The sequence below is a fragment of the Melozone crissalis genome, unplaced genomic scaffold, assembly GCF_028551555.1.
Source record: "Melozone crissalis strain CALT ecotype California unplaced genomic scaffold, PUWL_Pcris_2 ptg000019l_1, whole genome shotgun sequence".
Taxonomy (NCBI): Eukaryota; Metazoa; Chordata; class Aves; order Passeriformes; family Passerellidae; genus Melozone; species Melozone crissalis.
Genome location: NW_026535797.1, coordinates 22,812,108 through 22,839,900, shown reverse-complemented (window position 1 = coordinate 22,839,900; position 27,793 = coordinate 22,812,108). Strand labels below are relative to the sequence as shown.

General features: G+C 37.0%; 1 protein-coding gene across 28 annotated transcripts in view; it reads left to right on the top strand.

Annotated features, from left to right (window-relative positions):
- Nucleotides 1–27,793, top strand: part of KCNMA1 (potassium calcium-activated channel subfamily M alpha 1) — a 411,380-nt gene that overhangs the window by 313,870 nt on the left and 69,717 nt on the right. For 2 of the 28 annotated variants that reach the window (XM_054276944.1, XM_054276942.1), the window contains exon 19: nt 6,548–6,721. The exons of 25 other annotated variants lie outside the window; for them this stretch is intronic. In XM_054276944.1, the coding sequence (XP_054132919.1) occupies nt 6,548–6,721 (174 nt within the window). Of the gene's footprint in view, nt 1–720; nt 730–6,547; nt 6,722–27,793 lie in introns of all 28 variants that reach the window. One more of the 28 variants, XM_054276945.1, reaches the window with a different exon arrangement.

Here is a 27,793-nt window from a genome sequence, read left to right as displayed (position 1 = left end):
TCCTGCAGTTTCCCATAATACTTAATTCACATTCTTGAATAATGTATCTGAGGTTGCGCTTCAGTTTAGACACTTTCTGAATATTAGCTTGGGGTATTGTTGGGGTCTAAACGTGAGTCTGACCTACATAGCCATTTGTCCAAACTTGTTAGGCCTAATATTAATAATTCAGGGCAGATCAGTACATTTCTACAAGGCCAAGGATAATTAATGTAATCCTGCTTTCCTTTTGCAGTTTCTTTGCCATCCCTTTCTCCTTACCCATCTCACTCCCTGAATAACACATAAATGCTGATGGCATATTGTCCAAAGAAATACTTGTGTGGAAATTTTATTCGCAGAATGTTAATTTTTTTTTAATGTTTTCAATCTCTTTCCTATTCCATTTAACTGTAGTTTTTGCAGCAAGAGGCCAAATATATGTATATATTTGTATAAAACACATGCCACGTTGGGATGAAATCTCTAAACTGGATGAACTGTTCCTCCTGTTTCTTTCATTTCGTGCAACAACTATGGTCTAATTCTCTATATATTTTTTCCAGTGACAGTGCTTGCTGTGAACGGTGGGGTTGAACCCCAGAGAGGACAAATCATGTGTACATTGATGTGTTTGAAGGAATTTCTTGTAATCTATGACAATTGACAAACTTTTGATTTATTTTTCCTCTTGCTGCCTTGGAACACGGCCCCTACTATATTTTAACTGCACACTGATAGTGATCTATTGTGAGTAAAAATGGGTTCCCTGTAGCCCAGAGTGCGGTCCAACCTGTCTTTCTCTAGCAGAGAGTATTTTTGTTCAGTATTTTGGTTCTTTTCTTTATTTATGTTGCATGTAGCAGTGACGTCATACCCACAAGTTTCTCATTGTTCCCACCAATGGAGATTAGGGTGACGTTGAAGAAAATACAGCAGTTTTCCCTTCTTCCACCTATTTGCCCCTTTTTTTCTACAAACTTATTTTTATCCCTAAATGAAAATTAGATCTTGGCAATAGCATTTCCTTGAAATTATTCTAGGGATATCTCATGAATTTTTAGGGATATTGGTTAGGCTGGGCTAATTGCCAGTATAGCACTCTTTGCCGGGTTAAATACAATTCCTTTGTCAGGTCCCTGTTTAGGTTTTCAGTACTTTTTCCTTTCCATTGCACAGCTGACACAAAGAGTAGCACAGCAGTCTTTTACTGTCCTTACCTAACTTTTTTCTCCCCAATGACAGAAAAAAGTGTTATGGGAGAAAGCCAGACAATTAATTAAAAGTGTGATTTTTTAATGTATAAGCCCAGAGATACCTTCAACAGGAAACAAGCTGCAGTGATTATTTTCCTGAGCTTGCTGGTTTTGACACTACTTACATAAATAGACACACACTGACTTTCCAGGGCCTTAGCTATAAAGTTTTACAGTATTATTATATCTAGAATATGAGCTTTATGGACCACTTCATGTCAGTCTAGGTCATACCACTTGAAAGTGTGCAGGATCTCTGAAGGCTCTCATCAGCCACTTTGTGTGTACACTCATGGTAAATACAGCATTTGGGACTTGGAAAGAATTTGCTCTTAGAAATACAAGAATACTGCAAAGAAATGCACTGGTTATAGGGCAGTGTTGGGATTATATGGGCTTGTTCTTTCAAAGAGCAAAGGGGATCTCATAGCTGCAGTGCAGCGTTGCTGTGCCAGATTGAGGCTGTAACTTTACTGTGTAGCTGCAGCTGTTCTAAGTAAAGGAGGCCTCAAAGTGCAACTTCAACATTTTACCAGATATTCTGAATTTATTGTGTGGAAACATCTCAGGTCTTAATGAGGATTGAGATATTTTCCCCCTCTCACCTATACACACTGTAGGATCTTGCAAAGAATGAAGGAATAATTTATGCTCTTGATAAAGAAAGCTCTGGCCTTCTTGAAATTATGGTGGCCTGCATTATCATTATTTGCTATTTATTTTATTGTGGAGCCTGCAAACTACACTGAAGGATTGAGATCCTGTTGTGGAGGAAAATATTCAAGGATAAAACAGAAATTTCTTCAAACATCTATTTTTAGCCAATAGAATGACACAGCAAAAAGATGTAGCAGCAGGAAAAAGCAGATTGTGAAACTGGTCAGCATGCTAAGAGTCAGCAGTAAAGCAAATAAATTCTGTAGATGAAATGGTGAATCCTATTGACTTTGAGGCAAAATACTAGAAATAATCTGGATTTATCTGAAGCAATGTATTTATTTAAAATATGTTCTTATGTTGAGACCTTTGTGAACGAAAGAAATTCATTTCAATTGTAATAAATAAGTAAAGGAGTTCTTCATGCTGTGAAAGAGCTAAAAAAAAAGGTCATGTAGTTTTGCTTTGGTTTTTTTCCATTTCCCCAATAGCTTAAGTTTGTTTAGAAAAGTAGTTTGCTTTGAGAGTGCACTGGCTGAGAGTCTTCTGTAAGGTAATGAAGGAGAGGTCATGATCAGATTTGAAAATTAAAATGAATTGGTCTATAAATGTGCTATTACATCAAAACTTGAGTCATTCTTATATCTACTAAAATAGGGCAAGATGTCCACTCAGATCTCCTGCTGTTTTTTTAGTTTTGACATAGAGCAGCACTTTGTGAATTGGAGCAAACAAGCAACCAGTTGTCATTGATGGCAAAAATTGCAAGAGAGTGAGCAAGCTCGCTTGCTAGTCTTGACGTTGACTTGTAAAATTTAAATAATGGAGAGATAGATTTTCCTGTTGTGTTAAGGTGAATAAATTCTCACCAACAGGTTAAGGTACTGCTGTATTTTTCAGAAAACTGAAACTGTGCTGGGGGAAGTCCTGTCTGTGTGTCAGTGTCATGATGCTAAGCAGCATTGCTGGCAGGCGATCACTCCAGCCTGGTCGCCTTTAATGCTGACGATTTTTCACTCACAGTTTGGATCATGAGAACCTGACGAATTGAAATAACAGTGTGCATTTCAATTCTGAAGTGTCTCGGGACCTTTTTTATACCTTTTTGTACCACTGGGGGGTCAGGAAGGCTCCCGTCCCTGCTCCAGAGCAGCTGCTGCCGGAGAGAGATCCACTAGATGTCCTCGGAGCTCCACCCTGGCTGCGATGAGGAGCAGCTCCAGCACAGGGGCACAGCCCGGGGCTTTGGAAAAATCAGGAGAGAAGAAGGAATACTTTGTTCTGCTTTCTTTAAAGAAAGAAAAAAAAAAATTAAAAAAAAGAGAAAAAGATAAAGGAGCTGTTCCTTGACATTTTAGGTAGAGAATAATCTGCAGTTTCCTTTGCTTATTTTTGCAGCTGGAAATATTTCCCATTACTGTTCGTGAACTCTAAGTAACACTTCAGATCCAGACAATCTACACATTTTAACTGTACTTTTTGACTTTTTGAGATCAGAAGTAAGGTCCTGTGAGAAGCTTAGATATCTGGGGAGCTATTCTTTCTTTTATAGAAAGGAAGGCTACTACCTTCTGAGAAAAATTGCATCTGGAATTTTCTAGAAGTATTTATTTACTTTCTAAGCAATTGAAAGAAACTTTGCTCTCCTTTTGCTCTTAATGAGTAGTTCATATGTGCCTTGTTTTGTAAATTATTTAGGCAGTCTTTACTTAGTGTCCATAAAAAGTTCCCCTGATATTTTTACTGATTAGTTTTACAAATGTTGTGTGATTGTCATCATATAAAGTACAAGGATCTGTCTTCTCCTTTTTTTCCCTATTTATTATACAATTGAAAATAGGAAAGTAGTTTCCTTTATGTCTCAACTTTTGTTTTCACCAGTATCAAATTACAATTCTATTCAACATTCAAACACATCTAGGAATAGAAATAATTGATTCTTATGCAGGTCCTACAGGTGTCAAATAAATTTAACACACACACACAGAGGCTGTTCTTAAGGTCCCCCTGTCTCTCTGATGATTCCCATTTTCTGTTAATGTTTATGGAAGTTTTATAGAAAATGGTATGTGTGTGGCTGAACCATTTAAAATCATTTCTGTGCTGTCTTTGACCTTGTCACTAGTCATCCCTACTAATAATGCGTGTTTTGTTTTATTTGAAATAAGTATTGTATTTGGTGTGAATGTAACTGACTGTATAAAAGGAATGAAGAGTAACAGCATGTTTTCTTTCCAAAAGTTATTGCTCTGATATGCAGTTGCTTATATACTTAACAAATCCTTGTGGCAAGTCCTTTCTGCTGCTTATATTTCCAGGTCCAGGCCTGTTTCCTGCATGATAATGATGTGAAATATTCAAATGATGCATGATCTCCAGAACAACTGACAATAATAGTTACAAACAGTCCCTGAAGGGTATTGCTTTTGAGAAACGTCATCATGTCCTTCCCCTATTGAAGAGAAGGCCTTAAATTTCCAACTTTATTGGTTTAATTCTGATGAAAATGGTACAAAAAGTTTTCCTTCCTAGCCTTCTTTGCCCTTAAGGATGATTTCTTTTTAATTTCCATAAATTTGTCCCATCCTATTATTGACTGTTGACAAGATATGGCCAGAAGTAAATGAAAACCAGGGACTGTTACTAACCAATGGCATAGCAGTTGGGAATTTCTGAGCAGTGTGTTTTGCTACAGCATTTGATTAGAAAAAGTCCTTCAAAACAGCTATAATTACAGCAAAATGGGCCTGCTTTTTTAACCTCACCTACTGTCAGTGTGTTGCACAAATACCCTTTATTTTTCTTTAATTTCCTTTAAAAATAAGAAAGTAGGCATACTGGAAAGACTGTTACACTTTTAGTAACCTATTTCACTTTTCTTTTACTGTCCAACTTTTCAACTTTAAAGAATGTGTTGGGAAGAGTTAGAGGGAAAACACGGGAAAATGCTGTTTTGAATTTTCTGTGTAGTTTGAATGTGTATGCATCAAAAGCTGCAGTGGAAACCTTCTTACTAAAAGCCAAGCTCTGAGGAATGATGTACTATGCAATGAACAAGCCTGATGCTGCATGATGAATTTCTGAACAGCTGTAAGATAACTCTACTAGGATGCTAAAAGAACATGGCATCAGTCATGTGAGCAAAGTTTTAGAGGAATGGGGTCGCTGCTGAAGAGATCACTCATTCATCTCCCTCAATGCCTGTTTTCCACAATCATAATGTTACCCTTGCTTGACAAGTATACTGTATGGCTAGCCATCAAGGCCTTAGAACAGGACTTGACCCATCTGAGTGATTTCAATCCCTCTTTCCTGATGACTGTGGGATTAAGAAACTGGAAAAAAAAATTCTTTTAAATTTAATGTCATTACCATAAAGCAAAAAAGACATCCTAAACTGAAGATACAGGCCAGAGAAACATTACCTTTTTTCTGCATTTGCTTTTAAGGTTCTGTTTTTGCCTGTCAGTGTTGTTTTGTTTTTAGTATAATTGAGTCAGTTCAATCTAAACCATTACCAAAAGTTGGTTCAGTGCAGCATGTGAAACAATCTAAATGGCCTTTGGATTCCTTGAAACGTAAACATACCTGATTCTGATAACATTCCAGGATGATAATTATACATGCATTTATAAAATAGGATGCTCTATATTTCTAGAAATACATAACAAGGACATTCAGATGACTAAAAGATAAAGATGTTCTGTCTGACCTGGCGCTTGTTTTGGAACTAACACCTAATTCTAAATTCAGTTATTTTGTTCTTGATTGACTTTTGAATCCAGAGCAGAAACATGCCAGTGATTGGCTCAGCATGTTTCAGTGGACCAATGCTCTGTGTGCTTTTGGTGATGCCTTATTTGTGAACTGAGCTTAATGTTGAGCGTATTTACCATTTTTAGTTTCGTGTCCCATATGGGCAAATTTTGGTATTCTGTCAAGAGTTAATTTGAATTCCTGAAGATAAAATGTAAGCAAAATTAATTTTTTTGAAAATTTTATTAATATCTTGTAACTCTTTATTAATGTATAATTAGTTGCAGTAAAGGTGTTCCTTGGCACAGTTTAATACAGAAAAAATATTATAATATATTTAAGGATAAATATATTTATATATATGTGTGTATGTATAATGCATATGTGTGTATGAGTGTGTGTATGTAAGAATATATTTGTATGTGTGTTTCTGTGTGTGTATACATACATACATATATTTATATATGAAGAAATCTCTGATTTTTACAGGGAACAGGATAGGCTAAAATACCTAATGGACTAGCAACTTTTGTTTTCATTTTAATCCAATGGTATTAATTGTGCCAAGGGAAAAGCATATTCCTATTATTCTGTGCTTTTACTGTGTTCTATTTTGATCCAAACACTTGACTGTAAACAGTAATTTTTCCCCATGACTGCGGTCACCCCCTAAGACTGAGCAGAAATAAAGAGCAATTAATCTTTTGCCCTACTTTTAATGTACAGCCAAAGTGTTATCAATAATCTCATTGCATTTTTTTTTCCTGGGTCAAGACTGTTAGCATTAACTAAGGCCTGTATTAAATCCCTTAAATTACCTTCCAGCTGCCTTGTTATATCTATAACCTTGCCATTAACCTGCTGCTCTTCCTCTCCTCCCATCCAACACATGGTTATAGCCAAGATGTCCATCTACAAGAGAATGAGACTGGCATGTTGTTTTGATTGCGGACGCTCTGAGCGTGACTGCTCTTGCATGTCAGGCAGTGTACATAGTAACATGGACACCCTTGAGAGAGCCTTCCCACTTTCTTCTGTCTCTGTTAATGATTGCTCCACCAGTTTACGTGCCTGTAAGTTTTAACACCAACACATGCTGTTCCATGTTTGTGGTGTCTGTGGTATCATCCCTGTCTTGTGTCGTGCATTGTAGTTCTGTGAGTTTTTACTGGGCTGATGCTTTTTCAAAAAATCAACCCCAAATTTGATCACAGCTCTGTATTTATATTTCTGTTTTTATTTTTAATGCAAAAAAATGTAAATCATTATTTTGCTTTTTGTGCTCTTTATGAAGCATCCTCTTGCAAAAGCCTTCAGGACCTTAGTAGTGCAGTATGGTGACATCTTTTCTCTTTAATTCATACAATACAAATTGTCATTAATTAAGCATTAAGTGCTTTGGTGGAGGACCAGACCTTTGTCTAAATCTGTGACTGGTGCCAAATGGGTACCTTTAATAATACTGGCACTAGAGCACCATACAATGGGCAGTGAATAAATATGCAGGATACAATATAGTAGATGGAATTCTATTCTATGCTGCTACTTTTGCCTTTAGTTTTGTTTGTAACTCTTCATTCTCAGTAAAGCAAGATCTTCCATCTAATACAGAACCTGCAGAAATGTTTATACTTTTTGTAAAATCAGTTGTACTTTTTGTAGCGCCTTTTTAGAAAAACTAGGCTGGTGCAAATCCCTGGTACAAATGTTTTGAAATTAGATGTGGAGTCTGTTCCATAGGACAGTAACATTCTGGAATGTGCCCTGGAAGCTCTTTTGAAAGATCAGAGTTGAGAGGGAGAAGACAGAGAACCTAGAACAATTCTGCATGGCCATTAATTATTCGGACAAGCTGTAGGGATTCCAAAGCTTGGATTATCAGTGTGATGTCATCAACTGAAGAAGATTGTTAAATGGTTTTTTGTGTGTTTGTTTGTTTCATTTTCTTGTCCTCTTTAGTCATTCTTAACAGGCAAAACTATGTCTTGGGACAGGAGCTGTTTTCCTTTCCCTACCCAAATGGCAAAGGAAAGCTATAAACTTATTCAGCTACAGCTATGAGAATAGATTGGAGTTTTGGTCAGGAAGCATGTCCATTTTCCAAGGCAAGTCATTTTGGACAAAAGTGCCTTCTGTAATGAAGACTAATGTAGATTTTAGATTACGCACCTGGTTGTCTTTTGGTACCATATTGCAGTATGTAGCCCAAGTGGTGAATGATTTTGCTTTAACTATTTTGACTTACGAACTATTTTTCTAATCACAAATATAAATTCTATAATTGTTACATTTCTTTTGTCTGAAGACCATATTAGTTAAAAATATTCTCATAGGATTTCTTGGAGATTTTACCAAAAATCATCTCTCTCTGTGTATAAGCACTCTGAACATCCTAGCAATCTACTTGCTTGCAACTCATGTATCACCATAAGGCAGATGGTTCCTAGTTTTAAGTCCTGTTGTAAATCACAGGACTTAAAACTAGGATAAACACAGTTTTATCCTTTAACGAGAATTTTATCAGGGTAAAATGTAGTAAAGCATACTTTGTTAAGAAAAGCAAACAAGAAACCTTGTTTAGAGGTTACCTGTACAGTTTTTTGTACAGTGTATCAGCCTCAGTAACATGGTGCCTGGTAGAGTTTGTGGGGTACAGACTGGTACGGAGAGTTTGTGGCTGAACCCTGGCACTGGTGTTAACAGCAACCAGATTAAGATAAATTAATATGTCCCCTGCAAGTGGATAAAATTTCTGCCGTTAGCACTGTTTGGCAAGGAAAGAAAAACTAATTTGTAGGTTTACCATAGCTTTCAAGTCCACTTAAGACTCTACAGAGGCAGATAAAGTAAACATTTTTGATTGTGTTGCCTGCTGAGCCAAAACCCTCCACAATAATGGTATTATTTCCAACAAAAGCCAGAGCTTTTTGGGAAACATGTTAGAGCCATGTTATATTTTGAAGGATAAGTGATATTGACAGCTTTGAGGATTTTTAGCATCCTATCCTTCATGGGCCTTTTCCCCCCTTCATCACTCCTTCAAATCAAAAGAGATCTCAGTCTTCCCCTTGTGAGGCGAGTCACCTTTGACTGTTAATAATAAGTACGAAAATCAATACCAATTCACACGCTTTGCAAAGCAGCATAAGCCTTTCTTTTCCAATTAAAATATATATATGCACGCAACGTTGCACTGGCAGGGCTTCAATAGAAATCAGTGTGTTTTCTTTGCAGCGCGCAGGGGTCGGACGATGCCCATCTTGACAGAGCTAGTTAGCTCAGAGAATGGTGGGGAGAGTCAGCTTTTCATTAAATATGAGCAGATGTGAAATGTAGAGTGTTTGACAATTAGAAATGGCAGCAGCAGGGCCCCAGAATCAAAGTGAGGTCAGATTGGTGGATCAGATTACCTCTCTTACATTCTTTAGTTGTTCTGAAAATCATTTTAAATTAGTGTCAGTGGAGCCATGATGGGTTTTGCCCTTTGTCTTTTATGCTACGACTGTATTGTTTCCCCAGACACTCATTAAAGGTCATTATACTATTACAGGGCTTGCTTTGGTCGTGGTGCCCCAGTTGAGTTGGTCTGCTTCCACAATTGCTTAATGTACTCCTTTCTTTCCTTTTTTTTTTTTAATTTTTGATATAAAAGCGGGCTTTTTTTCATGGAGTTTCTTGAAACAATGTGTAGGTTTTGTAAGAATTTGTGCTGTTTCTAAAAATCGGATGTTGAGTAGAAGATGTCAATTTACATATTCAGTGGTGTACACAGGATTTAATCTTCTAATTTCATAATCTGCAGAGAAAGTAACACTTGCAGTGTATTTTCCACTGTGAATGAGTGTCTTTGTTATTATGTTGTTTCTACTTTCAGCAAATGAAAATTGGTATTATGATTAGGTATAATTACATTAAAAGAGCTTTTGAATTTATAGGCTGTTTTCTGGAAAAATATACTGATAGTTTTTCTAAATGTAAGGAAAGAGAATTTTAAGTCTTTTTTTTTTGTATCTACATTTTTACAGGTTTAGCTGTATTTGGTAGATTGCTACATGAATAGCAAATGGTCCAAATACTTCTTGCATTGGAGACTCAAGTCAGAGTGAAGAGAAGCACTTAGCCACTGAAAAACCTGGGGTGGTTTAGGCATTGAAATGATGTTATTAGCAAGTGTGATGTTTCTACTTAGGTCTGTGCCAAGTCTTGGGGGGTGCCATTCAAATGATTAATTGATACAGACAGAATCTTAACCTGAACCATTTATTTTCTGTGTTTCTCCATCACCATATGGCTGTGCTTCTCAGGAACATGACAAGTTCATGTTCCTAAAGGAAACCTTTCCTAAAGTTGTTGCTGCACCCACTGCCATGGGAAACTAAATTTTCAAGGATATTCTTGATATTAGGCCCAGACATATCTAATTAAACTTGTAAGAAAATGTGCTTTGGTATGCTCTGGTAGTTCTGAGAAGCTTTATGGGAAGACTTTTGCTTTGGTGAATATAAAGGATATCTGGAGACGAAAGAAAAGAATAGTTATTGCTACATTTTGAATTTAGGGTTCAGCCCAGACTCTTAGATAGGTAACATGGAAAGACCTTGCTTAGAAAAGTTGGAAAAAGTGTAACTTTTGAAAGAAGCAAAGCATGTATCTACCTCTATGCCAGACCAAGTTTAAAGCCATATATTCCATATAATCTTCTAGTGTCAGCATATGTTTAATTCTGTACAAACAAGTTAGCTGCTGAATCTTTCTCAAAGGACCAAAAATCACATTCTGCAAGGTTAGGTGAACATTTTGGTTACCAAGGTTGGTAAACTGCTGAAACTATAACTGGTGATGGGACGGACCTTAGCAAGTTAGGCCAAGAAAAGCTCCAGCTTCGTCATTGACCTGTTACTTCAGACCCTGCCTGTGTGTCTTTACAACTGAAAAAGCCAAATTCTATACTGAGAGTTGAAATTATTTAGAACTCACTGATTTATCCAGGGAGATGGATGTATAACAGATATCGGTCAGTGTATCTAAAACTCATCAGTTGTATAAATATGCTTGGGCTTTTCTAAGTGAGTTGACAATTATTAAGTCCCAGGTTCTTGAAATACTGGCTGAAAAGCCAGCATATTCTATTTCTCCTAGAATGTGAGAGAGCATCGTCTCATTTCTACAGAGGATGTGTCCTCTGCTTTTCTAACCTATCACTTCTCTAGTCCTGCTGTAGTAGCCAAGAGAAGACAAGCAGCTGTCATGCATGAGCTGAGGTGCAGGAAGGACAGGTATGTGACCTCTCAGGAGACAACTTTCAGTGCTAGAATTTTCTGTTCACCCTTTAGAAACAATGGGTTTCCTTTCACAGGAGGTATGTACCACCTTGTGGTAGCTAGAGACTATGAGATGCTCATCCAGCTGTGAATGTCATCACATTTACATTGCATTTATAATGCTCTGATTATGACAGGGTGGGGTAGCACCACTGCTCTCTCCCTCTACACACATTTTCTGAGCTGTGAGACTTCTGCAGTGGCCACAGGAGGGAAGTGGGTCTGTTTGCTTGGAAATCTTACTTTTGCATATGCTGCATAAATCCTTTCTCTTTTATACAACCTACTGACCTCTCTGTAGTCACACTGTCTCATCTTTGTCCTGCACAAAACCCCAATAATATGCTTTTAATGTTTTGAGGAAGAAGAGATTGAGGGAATAAATAGGCAACTGGGTCTTGGAAATAAGAACAATTGGGAAAGACAGATGCTCTCAAGACTTTCTGAATGGCATAAGGTCCTAAACAAATGATTATAAACAGATTGTTGTGGTTTTTACAGCTTACTTCTATGGAATGACCCCATCTCTGTGTACTGGACAATTGTTGTATGGGCTGACTATTTTTTTTGTGAGATTAATGAAAATGGAACATTAGAATGAGACATAGTGCCAGATAAATTCTTGGTAATTCAAAGGCAGAGAGAATATAAATAATAACCCCAAGAAAGGAACTGTGTGTGAAATACCGATTTATGTAAAACCAGTTCCAGATATTGTCCTTTTTAGGGTGACAGATTTTTACTTCAGTTAGATTGGTTTCCATGCATTCAGTGTTGTATTCCTGATGTTTCTTCGAAATACCTCTACAAGACTATGTTTTCCCTTTCAAAATAATGAAAATAATGTAAAAATGGGTACCTGTGTTTATTTTAGTTGCCAGTTTTTGTAAGAAAGAATGCTATTTTAGACAACTCAGTTAAGATACAAGTCCAGTACCACTGAAAAAGAAATCAAGCATATACACCTTAACAGTTGTTACTGGGGCATGAGGGGAATCACCTTCCTTAGCCATCTTCTGAGAACGAGCCACTGTTGAGAAAGCTGGTATTGCTGAAACTGGACAGTGGGGTTTTAAAGCCCACAAAACCAGACAAAGATGCATTCAGATCTTTCCACTAAAGAAGATGGGATGAATTGACTCAATATTTGCAATCACAGTTTTAACTAGCATTCAAGAACTGCTTGCTGGAGCAGTGGTTTCACTGAGCCAACCCTTTGTGTGCCTTTCTTGCCCTCCGATGTCCAGCCTTCCTCAAGGAGGTGATCCCCTCCTTGATCCAACTGTACTATGCTCTGTATTGGTAACAGTGAAACAGTGATCAGAATGGGCTGGTAAATGGCCTCATGAGTCTCCAAGAATCTGTTCCATCACTTTCTTCACATATATGAGTGCACTGTGACTTCTGTATTTCCTCTTCAAACACTGAAGAGACAGCATTAATTGCAAAAGGGGAAAAGTGACAGGAAACAGTAGTGATTTTGCAATAGGTGACTTCAACTGGGTAGTTATGCTCTAAGGCAAAAAATGAATTTTTTTTGTACTATATTTTAATAGAATCTGAGTGCTGCTAAATTATTTAAGCTTCTTTTGGGCATAGTATGAGCATATAGGTGAATACTGAGAGGTAGAAATGCTGTAGTAGGAAAAAAACCCCAGAACACTCCAAATTAAGCTGTTTTCAGAAGGTAAAATGGTATAAATGAGACAACCTGGCTCATTGCTAGACAATATAAATAATGAGGCATGCACTGTTCCAGGTGATTTTTGTGATGCATTGTATACCCCTATGCTGATGAGAGTAAGCTCTGCCCAGTTTGTGATGTCTCTAACAAGAGATGAACTCTCACATCATCATGGGTTGGAGGCACTGCTAAGTTTAGCATTGAAACCTTTGAAAAATTGGGATAGTGGGGGAAGGAAAGATCAAAAAGTCTGCTTTTAATTTCTTTAGGCCTTTAGGTTGAGTAGTGATTCTTGCTAGGGTCACAGGAAGGGGCTGGTGAGTGCCTTGCTTTTATGGGTACAAGCTAGGAAAGATGCTGTCTGCATCCTGTGGAGTGAATTTAGCAGAGGGCCTTATGCAAGGTGACATGGAAATTATGTTTGCATTTTTAGTTCCTGAGTGTGGCTGGTTGTCACGAAACTCACCATGACAGTTTCTTACCACCAGGCAGCAGATTCTTCCTGTTACCTCCTTGGTGTGGGACAGATGCTGGCCAGTTAGGTCTCCTTCTCTGCTGCTTTCCAGCTATTTCAAGCGACAGATGCCAGAGCTGGCTCGGTTTCAGCTTGAGCATTTCTGTCATAGCCCTGCCTTGAGCCCAAATTCTGACCTTTACTATATGAAGTAAAGTATTTATGAACAAGCAGTGGCTTGATCCAGAGCAGGCTTAGAGCAAATGTCAAGTGTCAAGTCAGTCTCCTGCCTCCTTATACCACCTGCATTAGGAACCTGGATTAGGCCCTAGACTACAGCATTGACTGCCTTAGGCTTTATGGGTCTGGAGAGACATAACTTATTAACAAAGAGTTATTAAATTTTTATCAGTTTTATAACACAATGTAAATGCCTTCTATGAATCTACATTGTATTCATTATCATTTAAAACGTTAATTAAGTCAAAGTTGCATTTAATTTACTTCTAAATGTGCCTTTGGGAGGAAGCTTTTTAAAACAGCTGTAGAATTGAGAAGCTCATTGATGCTGGGAAGTTGTTAGTACCATTTTTCAGGATAGGTCCCACAAATTGATTGCCATTTTGACTCTCAGATAGTTTGTGTGGATGTTATTGGGCAAGGTCTCAAATTAATACTGAAACAACAACGGCAGAAAACTATCAGCTCATGCTAATCCCAGAGACACTTTGATACGTAATTCATGTTCTTTTCCAATTACTTCAAAACTAAAATTTGCTATGTAAATCCTGTACATGTCATAGTCTTGTTACAATTTATTTTCTTTTACATCCTTATTCTTTGTCTCCTTTTATAATTCAAGGAAAAAACATGTTCATCAATTTGGAATATTTCTCCTCAGATTGAGAGAAAAATAAATCCTCTGTCTTATATCTTACACATTTTATGTAATCTGAAGGTATTACAGCAAATATAAGGAGAGGGTCATTGAAGTATATAACAGACCAAAATATTGTTACAACATATAAAATGGAATGCAGTTTAGTATAAAAACCCCTAGAATGAAAGCCTTTGCTTTATGCATGGCAGTGTTTTTTCTTTTGATGCATTTTGATATAAAGACAGGAGAAATATGGAAAACATCGAACACAGTGGATCCATCATCTGATTATCCCATGGGACCCCTAGCATATTTAATATGTGCACACCTTTAATCAGGTTTGCAGTGACATTAGTAGTCACTAATATGAGTGACTAATATAAGTTCCATGCTTCCAGAACTGGAAGCAGGGGCAGCCAACCTATTTCTTTCCTAGCCTAGGAAAATCTATTGAATTAGAAGAGATCTTCAGATTTTATCAAGATCAGTGTGGGTCCAGCAGAGTGGGTCAGCCCCAGTCTGAAAGTCAGAAGCAACTTACAAGACAATTTTTCTGGGTCTTTGTGTTTTCTACTGAGTACCTAGAACCTTCTGAGGTATTTGTGTATGCCAGGAAACACAACTTCATGAATTATTTATGTTCTGCATGAAAAGAGGAGATTGTTGTCATATAACTCCATATGAGGTTCTTGAAGTGCCACAAGACAAGTGCCCGTGCTGTACTGTTGCTTTGATTGGGGTTATAGTAGACAGGAGGGGGTTGGACAGAACATATGAGGAAAAGTTTTAATTTATTTTTAAGAAATCATAAATACATTTATTTCAGTATGTAAATTTTTAACTATGTTGGTAATATATTTTTTAATAAAGTTCAGTCATCCCTTCACTGTTGGAGACTATTCAGCAACTTCTTTTAGCATTTTTTATAATATATTTATAATATTTTAATATAGCTTTCCTTATTTCTTAATATTGAATGCTGTAATTCTGTGATTCACATATTATCAAAGATTTTAGGAAGCATAATGTGTGCTATCTCACACAGACATGCTTCACTGATACTGATCAGGTCTTGTTAGCACAGTACAATTATTCTCAAAAGGAAGGGTGGAGAAAGCATTATTAGTGTGTAAGATGTGTCTGGTGTTATCTGGTCAAACACTCCTGTGTGCATTTTAGTTTGACTGGAAATTTTACCTAGGCAAAAATGGGAAAAAAAAGTGCTGCAAGGCAGAGATCCCAATCTTGACTGTGTCACTGACTTACTACGTGACTATAGTTCTTCCCTTCAGAAAATGAAAATACTGTATTCTCAATCTATTATACTATATTACATTTTGTGCTGAGAAGTGCTTCGAGATCTACATTTTGAAGTCCTAAATATAAGTCTAAATGTTGTTTTGACATAGGCATTCCCCTTCAGAGGCCAATTTTCAGATTTTCTGATTTTTGCTTAAGAATGCAGATGCACAGCAAGAACGAGAGAAGAGTGAAATGGGGTACAAGACAGAAAGAAGGTGTGGGGAAATTACCATTATTAGGGCTGTCTAATTTAGAGAGGTTTAGAAAGGGTATACTATATGAGAGGGCAGGGGTAACTTGAGTTTATCTGCATCAGCAGAGAAGTATCTCTGCTGCCATATTTTTAAAATAATCTGAAGTTTTCAGCTGCTTCTGAACTTTAATTGGAATGCAGACCTTGTTTACTTTGAGGAACTGCTGAAGGAAAACCAAAAATTCATTATAGCATCTTTGATCTTTGTCATGCAATTTCCTTTGTTCGTTCTTGCATAAAAGATTTTGCTTGCACTACGCATGTTCCTTTCTCCATTCCCATGTTCCTGACATTATCTTCACTCTCACTCCGTGGTGCTGTATGTTCCCTGACACAGCAAGTCTGGCAATGTGGAGAGAGATTTTACGTCACCCTATGCTATGGAGGAAGATGGGCAGCAGGAAATGGAAGCTCTGTTTTTGAGCAAACTCTTGTCAGGTGTGCATCTAACAATGGACATAGTTTAGTCTAAGATTAGCCCTGCTTCTGTCATACTTAGATGATCCCATGTGGGATTGGTCATTAAGTAAAAATAGCAGCTTGACACATGGACAGTAATTTGTAAGTCAAGATAAATATTTGCCTAGCTAGGAAAGTTTTATTGGCTGATATGACAGAGATTCTTCTTGAAGAGAATAAAAACAATTGCAAGTTCTGAGCCTAATGTAGAGATGATGCTTATCCCTGTTCAATGAGCAATATGTGGTGAATCCGTAGGTGCAAACTGATAGCATATTTCATTAGCAGGCATTTGTCCAAAGATTATTTTTTTCCTTGTATTCATGCTTGAGCTCTATTAGAATAATTCCTGATCTACCAGAAGATGCAAGGACTGCCAGGTTCTCTGTGATCAGTCAATCACAAGATGGGCGGCAGCAAGGGAGTGATACAGTATTTATTTAGAATTGCAGGGTATGAAAATGACTATAATTCACACCATGAGACAGCAGAAGGATGAGAAAAAGTGAGATGCACTGCTGAATAGAAGAGGGTGTGCTTTTCTGGCTTGCACTACATACTGTCCTTTCCAACATATGGAGCATGTGTCCCAAATATTCAGATAACCTGCTAATATTTCTCATCAGTAATGGACTCCTAACAATTCTTGTATCTTGTCTCATTTTTGACAAGAAACACTGTTTTGTACTTGGTTCTGAACAAAGCCAATAAGCTTTCCAATGAGCAAAACATAGTTTGCAAACTCTTGGATGCTAATAATTGCTTTTGGTGTTCCACAGAAAAAAGTATTTACCCTGTTGTGTGAGGTTGCACATTTTGAGTTCTACTGATGTTAAATTTTAATTTTTGACAAATTATGTTTTGTGAAAATTGAGACATGAAAGTGTAATTTTTGTTTCATTTTTCATTTCAATCAGTTTTCTTTTTTTTTTTTTTAGAAAGATCTAAATTTTTCAATAGTTCTTAAAAGATGGATTTTTTTTCCACCAAAACTTGTGTTCTACAGGAAAGTTACTCAAGGAAAAACAAATAAATAAATAAATACATGTGAATATATATGAAGAATTTATTTAAATATGTTTTGATTTTTTGTGTTCAAGAGTCTCCTTGCCCTGAGTAACAAGATATACCTTACTTATTTCTTCATTCAGACATAGGAGAAAAATGAGAAGACAGTAGGGCTGGGACAGATGTCAGTCTCAGCAGAGATCTTGTAATGGTAATCATAGTGCTAAGATTGCAGAGCCTGGAGTCAGTAATGTGATCCTCACGATTTGACAGGATCCTTCCATACAAGGAGTCCAATGTGCTGGCATCTTACACTTCAGAGAGTTACATGACTCAGCAGAAGCCCTTGGTTATGTTTGGAAGAGGAGTAGATGAACAAACAATTTGCAGTGCCAGGGAAGACAAGCCAAGAATCCAATCACATAATCTGGACTTGACTCAGATCAGTGTGAAATTCTGTAAGAGCAGGGATTGATGTTCTTCTAACTTGCTGACACCAGATCTTCCTGCATGTTAATTTATAAAGTATGAATTCTGTTCTCTATCTGCACTTCAGTATGCCATTATCATAAAGGTTATGGCATTCTTAGAACTACCTACACCTGAATTTGCCTCTTTCAAGTATAGGATTAGTTAAATTTTTGTTTCAGATCTCCCGTTACCACTACCACATGTAGTTTTCATTAGAGCATGATCTGTGGAGAACTCTCTGTCTTTTTGTTTATTCTGAATAATCCCTGAGAATACTATCTCCTACTTCATGAAAGCGCCTGCTCTGTTTTTGGATTCAGGATTTCTAGTGTTAGCATGTCTAGTGGCTGATCAAACTTAAAAGATCTTTTTGATTGGCCGATGGAGTCTTTGAATGCCACAGCTCATTCATCAACAGCTTTACTGATACTTCTGCTGCTAAGTAGCAAAATTCTTGTTTTGCATTTAAAATTGTAGCTTGAGGGCATGCCAGAATCATATCTTCAGGTTTGTATATTCTGCCTCAATACTCAAGATCCACATACTCCTCAGGAAACATCCTGATATTGTCCCTTGGGTCTCACAGATTTCCCCAGCAGTATCCTTGAGTTCTGCCCATGAGGAACATAAAATATGTCAAAATATGCATTTGGTTTTAATCTGCCCTTAGCATATAAGTCTTTTGTGTGCCCTCTTCTTTCTCCTCAAACAGGACAAAATAAAACCCTCAGAGGTAGAGCTCCAAGCAATTTGATTTTGGAAGATGACTTTCTTGACAGCTGTCAGTGTCCCCTGAGCATAGGATTTCTGGATGCTTTCAGTATCTGACTCTCAAAACATCTGGCAGCAACAGTATTTCCAAATATATTGGCATCCTGTGGCACTTGTGTTTGATATAGTTTCTTTTAGGGTAGTAACTGACTTATAAATCTTATGAAATTTTATACATCAATTTTTTCTCTGTTGGAGAGAGTTCCTCAGCTCCAGGTGATTGTAGAGTTTATTGTGAAGTTGGTGTGATAATACAACAGAAATCCTGGCAGTTCTGTGGTTTCCTGCAGAATCTTCTTTTCTTTTTTTTAATTTTATCAGTCTTCTTTCTTACCGTGCTACATACTTTGAAAAAGGGATATCACCTGTATTTAATTTTATGCTCTTAGTGTTTAAGTGATTTTTGTGCTGAGCACACCAAGTGCTCTATCGAACACAACTTGGTAACCTTCTAATTCAACACCTTGACAATCCTCTCAAAAATTCTCCATTGCTTTTTTTCCTCTTGATTAATTGCACTGTGTGAGAACAGTGAGGGTGCTCTGTTGAGCTCCCTTCTCTTTCTTTGGTAATGCCCATATTCTCATCGAGGTTTGGTTAATGAATCCAGAAGTGCCAAGCACAATGCAGTTGGGTTTCATGAAATTTTCTTTCTAAAGCTGTTCCTCATCATGGGCTATGATGTGTCTGATCCATGTCATGAGCTAAGCTAGGTTGGCATCTCTCTGTAGCTTTAGTATCAAAAGTAAAACCTAAAAGGACAAAACATATGTAATTATTTTTTTTAACATTAATATCAGATTAGTTGGGTAGATTCAGTATTACTTTTTTTCTTTGTTGCTAGCCTATGTCATTTCATGCCATCATGGTCTTAGATGAAGTGAATGTGAGGTGGCGTACTTTCCCCTCTCACAGTATTTCAAAAGACCTGAACCCTAGTTGCTACAGAAGTGTCAATCTCATCAGTAAAGTAGGTTTTTTTTAATAATAGAGAAATTATCTGAGAGAATTCATTACAGTATTTTTTTAAATTTTATATGGAGGTATTTTAAGCCTATTCAAGTTGTGTTTGAATTTATGATCCTTGCTGTATACATCCATTGCTTTGAGTATTCCTTCTATGAAAAATCAAAATTATGATGTTAGTAACATTGTTGTTAGTTGTAACCATTAGATTTCTTAGCTTATGCTTTATTTTCTGCCCCTATGGGGTGGATTGCCAGCTCTTGCTTCCCATAGCAATCAATTTTGGCCAAGCTGCTGTGAGCTTATTGCAGAGGTATGGATTTTGGAGTTTTTTGTTATTATTGTGCTGTTTTGCTTCCTTTTTTTTTTTTTTTTTTTGCCAGTATTTACCTAGAAATTATGTACTGTACTTCCCTAAATTTCCATAGCAATTGATTGTATTTCGTCTCCATTTTTGCTATCACTACTTTGCTATTGTTTTGTAGATTTAATCTTAGTTATTTTTATCTTGGTTGGTTTTTATGTTAATATATTTAACAAGTAGTACTGTTTTTTTAGATGCATTTGTTAAAAGCAAGAAAAAAGCTTCAAAAGAATACACTAAAGTAGGGATCACTTAGAAAAAAAAATACTCATTTCTTAGTGTTATAAAGAGTATTTAACTGTGTATCTGTATGTAATAAAACCTGCCTGTGTGACAGTAGCCTTTTAATACAGCAGGTTCAATCTATTTGATTAATTTTAATGTTTACCCTGTGACTTACAGTACTTTGCATAAAACAATTTATTTGTTAACATTGCCTGCTTTTATGAAAGCCATAATTCACCTAATAGAATATTGTTAAACTGCAACAAATATGCTAAAAATCTCCTCTGGTAACAACATTTCTATGTATAAGAACAGCTGAGAAATAGTATGTATTTTATAGCATTATGTTTATACATGGATATGGAGACAGGAAAACAGCACTGGGTCCTGAAACTCCCTGTAACCAGCAGGTGGTGGTGCTGCCTTAGAAATCAGTAGTGGCTGAGGCGCCTGCAAGAGCTTCATTATGTATTGCTTTGCTAAGGAAACAATTTTATTAAAAAAAGATATTTCAGATGGCTCTTTTAAATGTATATACAGTTTTTTGCCATAGAGGTGTATGCAGTGTAAGCACTTGTCTCTAGAACCAGTGTCTATGTAAATAAGCACAGCATTTCACACTTTACATATGAAATTATATGATGGGCACACATATAACAGGAGTGTGAAGACCTCCATCCCAGAGGAATACTACAGCTAAGTCTGAAAGAGTATTGGGGATCACTGAGCCTGATCCTATGAAAATTTAGTAAATGGAAGTTCTTCCACTGATGTGGGTGAAAACTGAATAAGATGAATGATAAGAAAGCCAGAGTTGAATGTTAATATTTCAGTTCTTTTTGTTCAGAGACACAGACATTTCTACACCCTTTTTTTCAAAGATAAACACAAGCCAAAAGAAATTTAATGGTATCAAATTTTACAAAGTAAAAAATATGAAGAAAACCCCAATTTATCAGTTGCATATTAACCACCTAGTTCAAAATAGAAACAACCTCAGCCACATCCTCTCAAGTGTGCTTTTAAAAGTAAGGCAATTCATGGGGAAGCAGAGGAAGAATTGAAAAAAACTACATAAAATCTTAGAATTTAAGAATACAATCTCTTGGATTTATAAGAAGCGTAGGAAAATCTTTACTTCACTGTGGTATTGGCAGGGACCTAGACTGTCCTTTGTAATGAGCAAGGTAGGTAAAATTTTATTTCAGTTTAAAACTTTAGAATATGTAGGTTGAAATTACACTAGACATATGTATTTTTAAGATGCTAAGATAAGTTGGCACTTCTAAATGGAAAAGAGAAGTAGTAATTCTAATTAGATTTCTGCAGGATGAAATCTACTTTTCAATATTCACAGGAAGGAAACAGTTGCAGCAAGACTGTGTGGGATTTCTGGGCTGTTCAGATGGTCTGGGGAAAAGCCCAAAGATGGCCTTGGGCCCCCGGGTTCGAAAGGACGAGAGGAAGCTTCAGATTTGTTCTTGGTCTTGGTGTTTATTAATTGCTTATCTAAAAGATTTTCTCTTGGCCTGACAGAGTTCTGCTCAGCAGTCAGCCATGGGCACACACTGAAAGCCCCTGGGGCGGTCACCTATCTTTATACCCGGAGTTACGTATACAATATTTATCATTTTTCTCCAATACCCTCTACCCTTATTAACCAGTGTTCCCCTAGTAAGGTCCAATCCCGGAGTGCCAACATCACCACAGAAGATGGAGGCCCAGAGGAAGAAGAAGAAGGAGAAGGGCACGCCCCAATCCCTCCATCTTGCCTCTCTAGACCCCCCTGTACAGGGATCTTAAACCCTGTATCTCACACTCCAATTAACTTGTCCCTTCACCATTCACCCCAGTGAAATCCTCCTGTCCTCATACTGATGTCATCTCCCATGTGGGATCAAAGTCCAGCCACCAGACATTTCTGGCAGCATTCCAGGACTCCTGAGCCCCCCAGGGGGGGTCTTGCTCACCCTGCACCCCAGTTCTGAGAGACTGAGATCCCACAAGACTGAGCTGGAATTTGTGGAGTCCTGCTCCAAAGGCATGGAAATATCGCTCCCCTGTGCACTGAAATACTCTGCCTGACAAACACAATCTATGCTGTAAATATAAGATTTCTAATCCCAAGGAGTGGAGCAATCACCAAGGACTCCTGTCCTTACTTTTACTCATAGTTACTTCAAGGCATTGTATATTTTTCTCTGAATTTAATGGAGCAGGGGGAGTATAAACAGTAAAGAGATCATAGGCACAATGATGATTACCCTTTCAAATTTAGATTTTTCTTTTTTTAATAGTAGCTTATTTTTTGTCCACAAGTAGAACTTCACTGTTTTCTGCAGTGACTGATCAGATTGTGAGTGCTTTTAGGGGAAACTTCCTTAACTTTGTAAAAACAAGACAGATTCCTCCTACAGTTTAGCAGAACTACATAACTACAGTGTGCCCTTGCTAGTGTCTCAACTTCTTCCTCTGTGTCCCTTATAGTTGGTGTCACAATCTTCTTTGAGGCAATAGGACAAAGGACAATACAATTTGGGTTGCTATGCATTGAAACAAGGATAGTCTATGACAATGCATGGAATATTATAATTTGCTCTGTGTTGCTATTTTTAAGTATCTCTCAAAGATGTGTCTTTTGGCTTTACATGTCCCACCTTGGGGAACTGTCAAAGGGCTGCTCATAAGGAAATCAGTGCCCTTTAATTGACACTTTTTTTTTAAAGGAAGGGAAATGGAAACACAGAAATAAAAAGTATGTTACAGTTATTCAATGTTAGAGGCACACTTTCATGTCTAATAAAAAAAAAACCAAACCACCAAGCACTGTAATAACAGTATCACATATGAATACAGTATATTTTTATGGAATATATTCAAAATGTACTTTTCAAACAACAGTAGCAACATCACAGTCTTACTAGGTCTGAGAAAATTAGAGATTAACAGCCACAATTTCACATCACTTGGTCACTTGAATTCTAGCAAGATCTGTGACTAATAAAATCCTTTAAAACAGAATTGTCTGCAAGTGAGCCACCCAATGCTGTGTAACCCAAGATCAGTGGTTAAACTAAATCTCAGTCAGGAGATTCCCAATCCTCTGCCTGTAGCCATGGGGTAATCAGGCAGTCTGTTAAAATGTTAACAACCATGTGGCTTTGAGCAATCCTTTTGTACTTTGCTGTGCTGAAGACAGCAGCTGGGGCTCCAAAATCATAGTGCCATAGCTGCTTGTGACTTGGTAGGAAGCACAGGGTCTGAACAGCTTTTTTCTGACACTTGGGGTAACATTTTCTGCAGCTCCTCCTCCATGTTCAGAGCAGAACAGCTTGTTATAATGAAGTAATATAATTTAAAATTTAACTCAGCATATTTACACTTGCCATACCAATGAGACACTTTAACTTTCCTTATTCTCCAAAGTGCACTCTGAAAAGACAAAGTCAGTTCCCTTCACTTTGATGTTTGTCTGGAGAACAGACCCCCCTGAAAATAGACCATGTTCTGGTTTAAGTTCTGCAGTTTAGGGACATCTTCATTTCTTCACCCTTTCCCAAAACAAACTTTACTTTATTGAAATAGTATTCTGTATGGATATGGCATAGTGGAGAAGTCTATTGGACAATTAAATGGACAGGGAGGAAAAAAAAGCTCACTGATGCTTTGCTTTTTTTTTTAAACTTTTCACTTGACATTTTTCCAATAACAGTTTAATGACTTGAATAAACAATTACGGAGTGAATCATAATTTGAAAAGGCAGTGGAGAATGAAGACTAAAAATCAAGAAAAATGTATGAGAGAATACTAAAATTTGATTTAGAAAATATGTTCAAGGTTCAATGGACCTATGACTTAGTCTAAGTATAAATTAGCATTTGATTAGGGATTGAAGTAGCTTGTTTTCTACTGTGCAAACTTGGCAGGGAAAAGAGAAGATGTTTGTTATGTACAAATAGTGTCCTATTGTCTATATACCTCTGTATTGGAGTGAGAAATCAGATCCATGAAATCAGAAGCCTTTCTTCTCAAAATTGCACACACCAATGTGTGTAAAATGCTGTATATATGGGAAAGGCTTGCTTCTCATATACATGAGTTATGAACAGCTCCTGATCTAAAGTCCACTGAAGTCTGGGTAAATGTTTTTTCTGACTTTACTGGACTTTGGATTAACCACAGTTTGGAAAGCCTTAAACCACTTTGCTTGCTGAAGTCATAGTAGCAGAGAAGTGATAATAATTAATACAACATTCATATTAGTTACGGAATTAGTTATTAGTTATTGAATTAAACTGGAGGAGCAAAGAAAAAAATACCATATTTCTGTGGTAACCTTAGGGAATTTCTCTACTCTTAAAAACAAGCACAAATGATGTAAATCCAAATGCCAGACCTTTTTCACCAAAGGATTCAAGTTAAAGGTTTTCTGGGTTTCCAACCTCCTTTGTAGGCTATTTTTCATCCTATATACAAGTTACTCTAAAAGATCAGGAATTTAAAGTCTGTATTGATTTCACTGAGTATCAGAGCAGCCATCTTAAATTAATAACAGGATCCAGCATGGCAAGATTCCACATTTGCTGGTAACTGTCTTTTTTTCAGCATTCGAGGAAAAGCAAAGATGAGAAATATATCTGTAGCTGAGTTTCAGTTCTTAATGTGGGAGAATAATTAAGCCTTAAAGACCATGTATTATTAATACAAAATTTAAGTATTGGATACTAATAGAAAGAAAAAGGAAAAAAAGAAAGAGATAGTCTACACAATGCATTTGTTTTGAAATTTTTTTGCCTTTAGCCAGAAAGTACAAGCCTGGGACAAAAAGAGGGAAAAAAAAAAAAAAGAGAAATGTTTCTTTCAAAGAGAATGTCTCATGTAAGCACCATTCAGTATTTGCAAAATGTTCTGATGATGCATTCTTGACATTCTTGGATCTTGATGTTTTATCCGCTTTAAGTGGCAGACACTGCAACCAAAACCCAGCTTCACCTGAGTTTCTAATGGTGTTAGTGTGTAGATATGCAGTGTATCTTTTTGTATTAAAAAACCAGAACGAAATGCATTTCCCTGAGTATGTAATGCACATAGAAACAAAAGCAGCAATCCTGTTTCATTTGAATTACCATTTCAGACACCAAGCGAACGCTGCTCCACAGTTTCTAAAATTAACATTCCTGTATCTCATCAAGCACCATTATATTGTAGTTTCTAGTCAATGATTTCATTACATCTGTTACCACCAAAAAAAAAAAAAAATCAAGTAAATTTGTTAAATAAATAGTTCACTGGCATGAAATGATTTTTAGAGGATGAATAATGTGGGGTGTTTTTTTTTCCCCCCAACAAATAACAAATGTTTTGATTAAATCATATTTCAATACTATGCTAAATTCCAACCCCAACTGATTTGGCACATTTCCTTTTTTGAAAGTACCTTTGATAAGAAATGCATTACAAACTCATCAGTTTAGCTTCCTGTTAACAAAGAGACAGCAGCCGTCTGGATTATTCTAGATCCGCAGTGAAACTGCCACACTATGTATGCTCAAAGTAAAGCTGTGCAACTTTGACAAGGGGCAGATGAATCCAGGAGTTATTGTGCAGGGGTTTAAGTCTATGCGGCAGCTGACGGTTGAAATAATCATCTATACATCGCTCTGAGCTAGCTGAGGAAAGGTTGAAGCTGTATATTTTCAACATATCTAGCCTAATGGTTAATCTGTTGTCTTGTACAGGGGGTGCTGGGTGGAATCACAGCAATAGCTGACAGTTTGGAGGAATTGCTGTGGGTATTTTCAGTTGCCTGATTCACAAAGTGGTAGGTAGAAAAAAGTCTAAACAGGCTTGTCATTGAATGTGGCAAGTCATGCTTGCTGTCACTCCCATCAAAAGAACTCTGGTAGCCAAAAGCTCAATCAACATATTGATTATTTGCATTTAGAAATACAGGGCTGCAGCTTGTCTTCACCCCCCACCCCATGAAAGCTGAGCCAGATTGCAGAAGGGTGACTGCTCCTTTGGAGGTCGGCTTGGAAGATGTTCAGGAGAAAGTCATCGGTTAAGTTGGGGGGAGAAATAAAATATTTCTTCAAACCAAGATAGTTTAGCTTTTAGGAACACTCTCTGTATTTCTAATGCTGGATCTGACATATCTTCACAGTGACATGGCATTACTCACTACAGAGATTAAGGGGGTGCAGTATGAATTAGACTGAAACAAAAATGAAGTATCTGCAAGTGACAGCTCTGGCTGATGGCTGACTATGAAGGAAAACACTGTGCTAGTGTCTGGTGAAAAACAGTGCTGAAAGCCTAGCCGCTGATAGAGATGGGGGAGGAGAGGAGCACTGGGTATCAGTGGTGGTTGTTTAGAATGTCTGGTTTTGGTCAGGATATTTTTTCTTCTTTAAAACACATTTTCATCTTCCCTTCCAGGCAAATCATGCTGAAGCCAGTTTCAGCCATTTTGTTGAAAGCGCTGTACTGGTATTCTGCCTTGTTACATTTAAATTAAAGCTCAGCCCAGTTTTAAGTTATGGCAAGTGTATGCTCACAAAGAATAAATAGAGATTGCCACAGGCATTAGTTTAACTACATTTGTTGTTTTAAAAATGTTCAGGGAGTTGCAGATTGCAATTCAAATTATCTTCATTATAATAAATAAAATGTATAGAAATAGAAACAGGCATGATTCCCTAACGCAGTCTGTAGGCAAGTGTATATTCATTGAGCTTGAAAGGGAGTTCCTGAGGGTGGGGGTAAGGAATAGGAATATATACAACTTCAAAATACCTTTACGATTGCATTAATATATCACATTTAATACATATTATTTTTTATCTCTCTAATGCTGACAGGCTTCTTGGGCAAATTCTGCGCAGCATTTATTAAAAGTAGATTGTGTTCACCCAGGGTGCAATTAGAAAATACTACAGAAAATGGAATTTCTTACCCTACTCTACTTTTATCCTGTTCCTTACTGTTTGCCATTCTCAAAAAGTAGTTTAAAATTTGGTCTCAAAATGGCTCTCAAAATATTCTTAGGTAATAATAATGCCTTATGGATACATGAAAATGTACTGAACAGTTCTAAGGAACTTGGGCAGCATAAACAATGCAGGCCTGTTTGCATTGGAAATATAGTCATATGTCATACTACATAAAAATAAATTAATCTAACTATGACTAGTAAAATAGTCCTGTTTTAGTGGACTTGGTGGTACTAAATTCATCCCATACTTAGTAAAGAACCCTGGTGGATTTGGAGGTTGTGATTTGATGTTGCACAGTGGTACGAAGAATTACCCCAATCCAGACAGTTTGATTGCCAAACCTAGTGAGGCAGTGACAATATGTAAGGATGTATTTAGTTCCATAGAATTAACAGCAATCTTTGTTTCCCAAATATGTTTTTTATGGAAATCATCCCACATAATAGTGCAATAACCCAATCAGATTTTAAAGAAGTTATTGATAAAAATCAACTGTCTTTGCTGAACTGGGGAATGCTCCATAAGTGTTTTAGGTTCTGCACACTATAGTCTGTATCTGCTGAAGCTGACATGTGTTTCTTACCTGGTTGTGCAGAACTGCTTCATCCAAAAGCTCTGTGCTTGCCCGTGTAGTTCAGGGTGTATTCTGACAGCCCCATGTGTGTGGCACAGCATGCACCTTCAGACTATTTACACTAAGAGTAACCAGTTTCACTCTTCTGTGGTAAAAAAATATGTGTAATTTTAGGAGGAATGGAAAAAGAGATTATTATCTCTACCAAAGATAGGTCATTCAGATATTATTCTGTAATCCTTGCTTTTGAAGACGAGTAAAAAGACTTGGGCCATAAACTAGCGGAGAAAGAAAATCATCCAATTTACAAAGAATTTCATTACTCGTCCACTGTTGGGCTTCTTCCACTTTGATCTAAGCTCTTGAGGCAGGAGGTTAGAGGTCATGGGATGAAACCAGTAGTTAAAACTTTTGAAT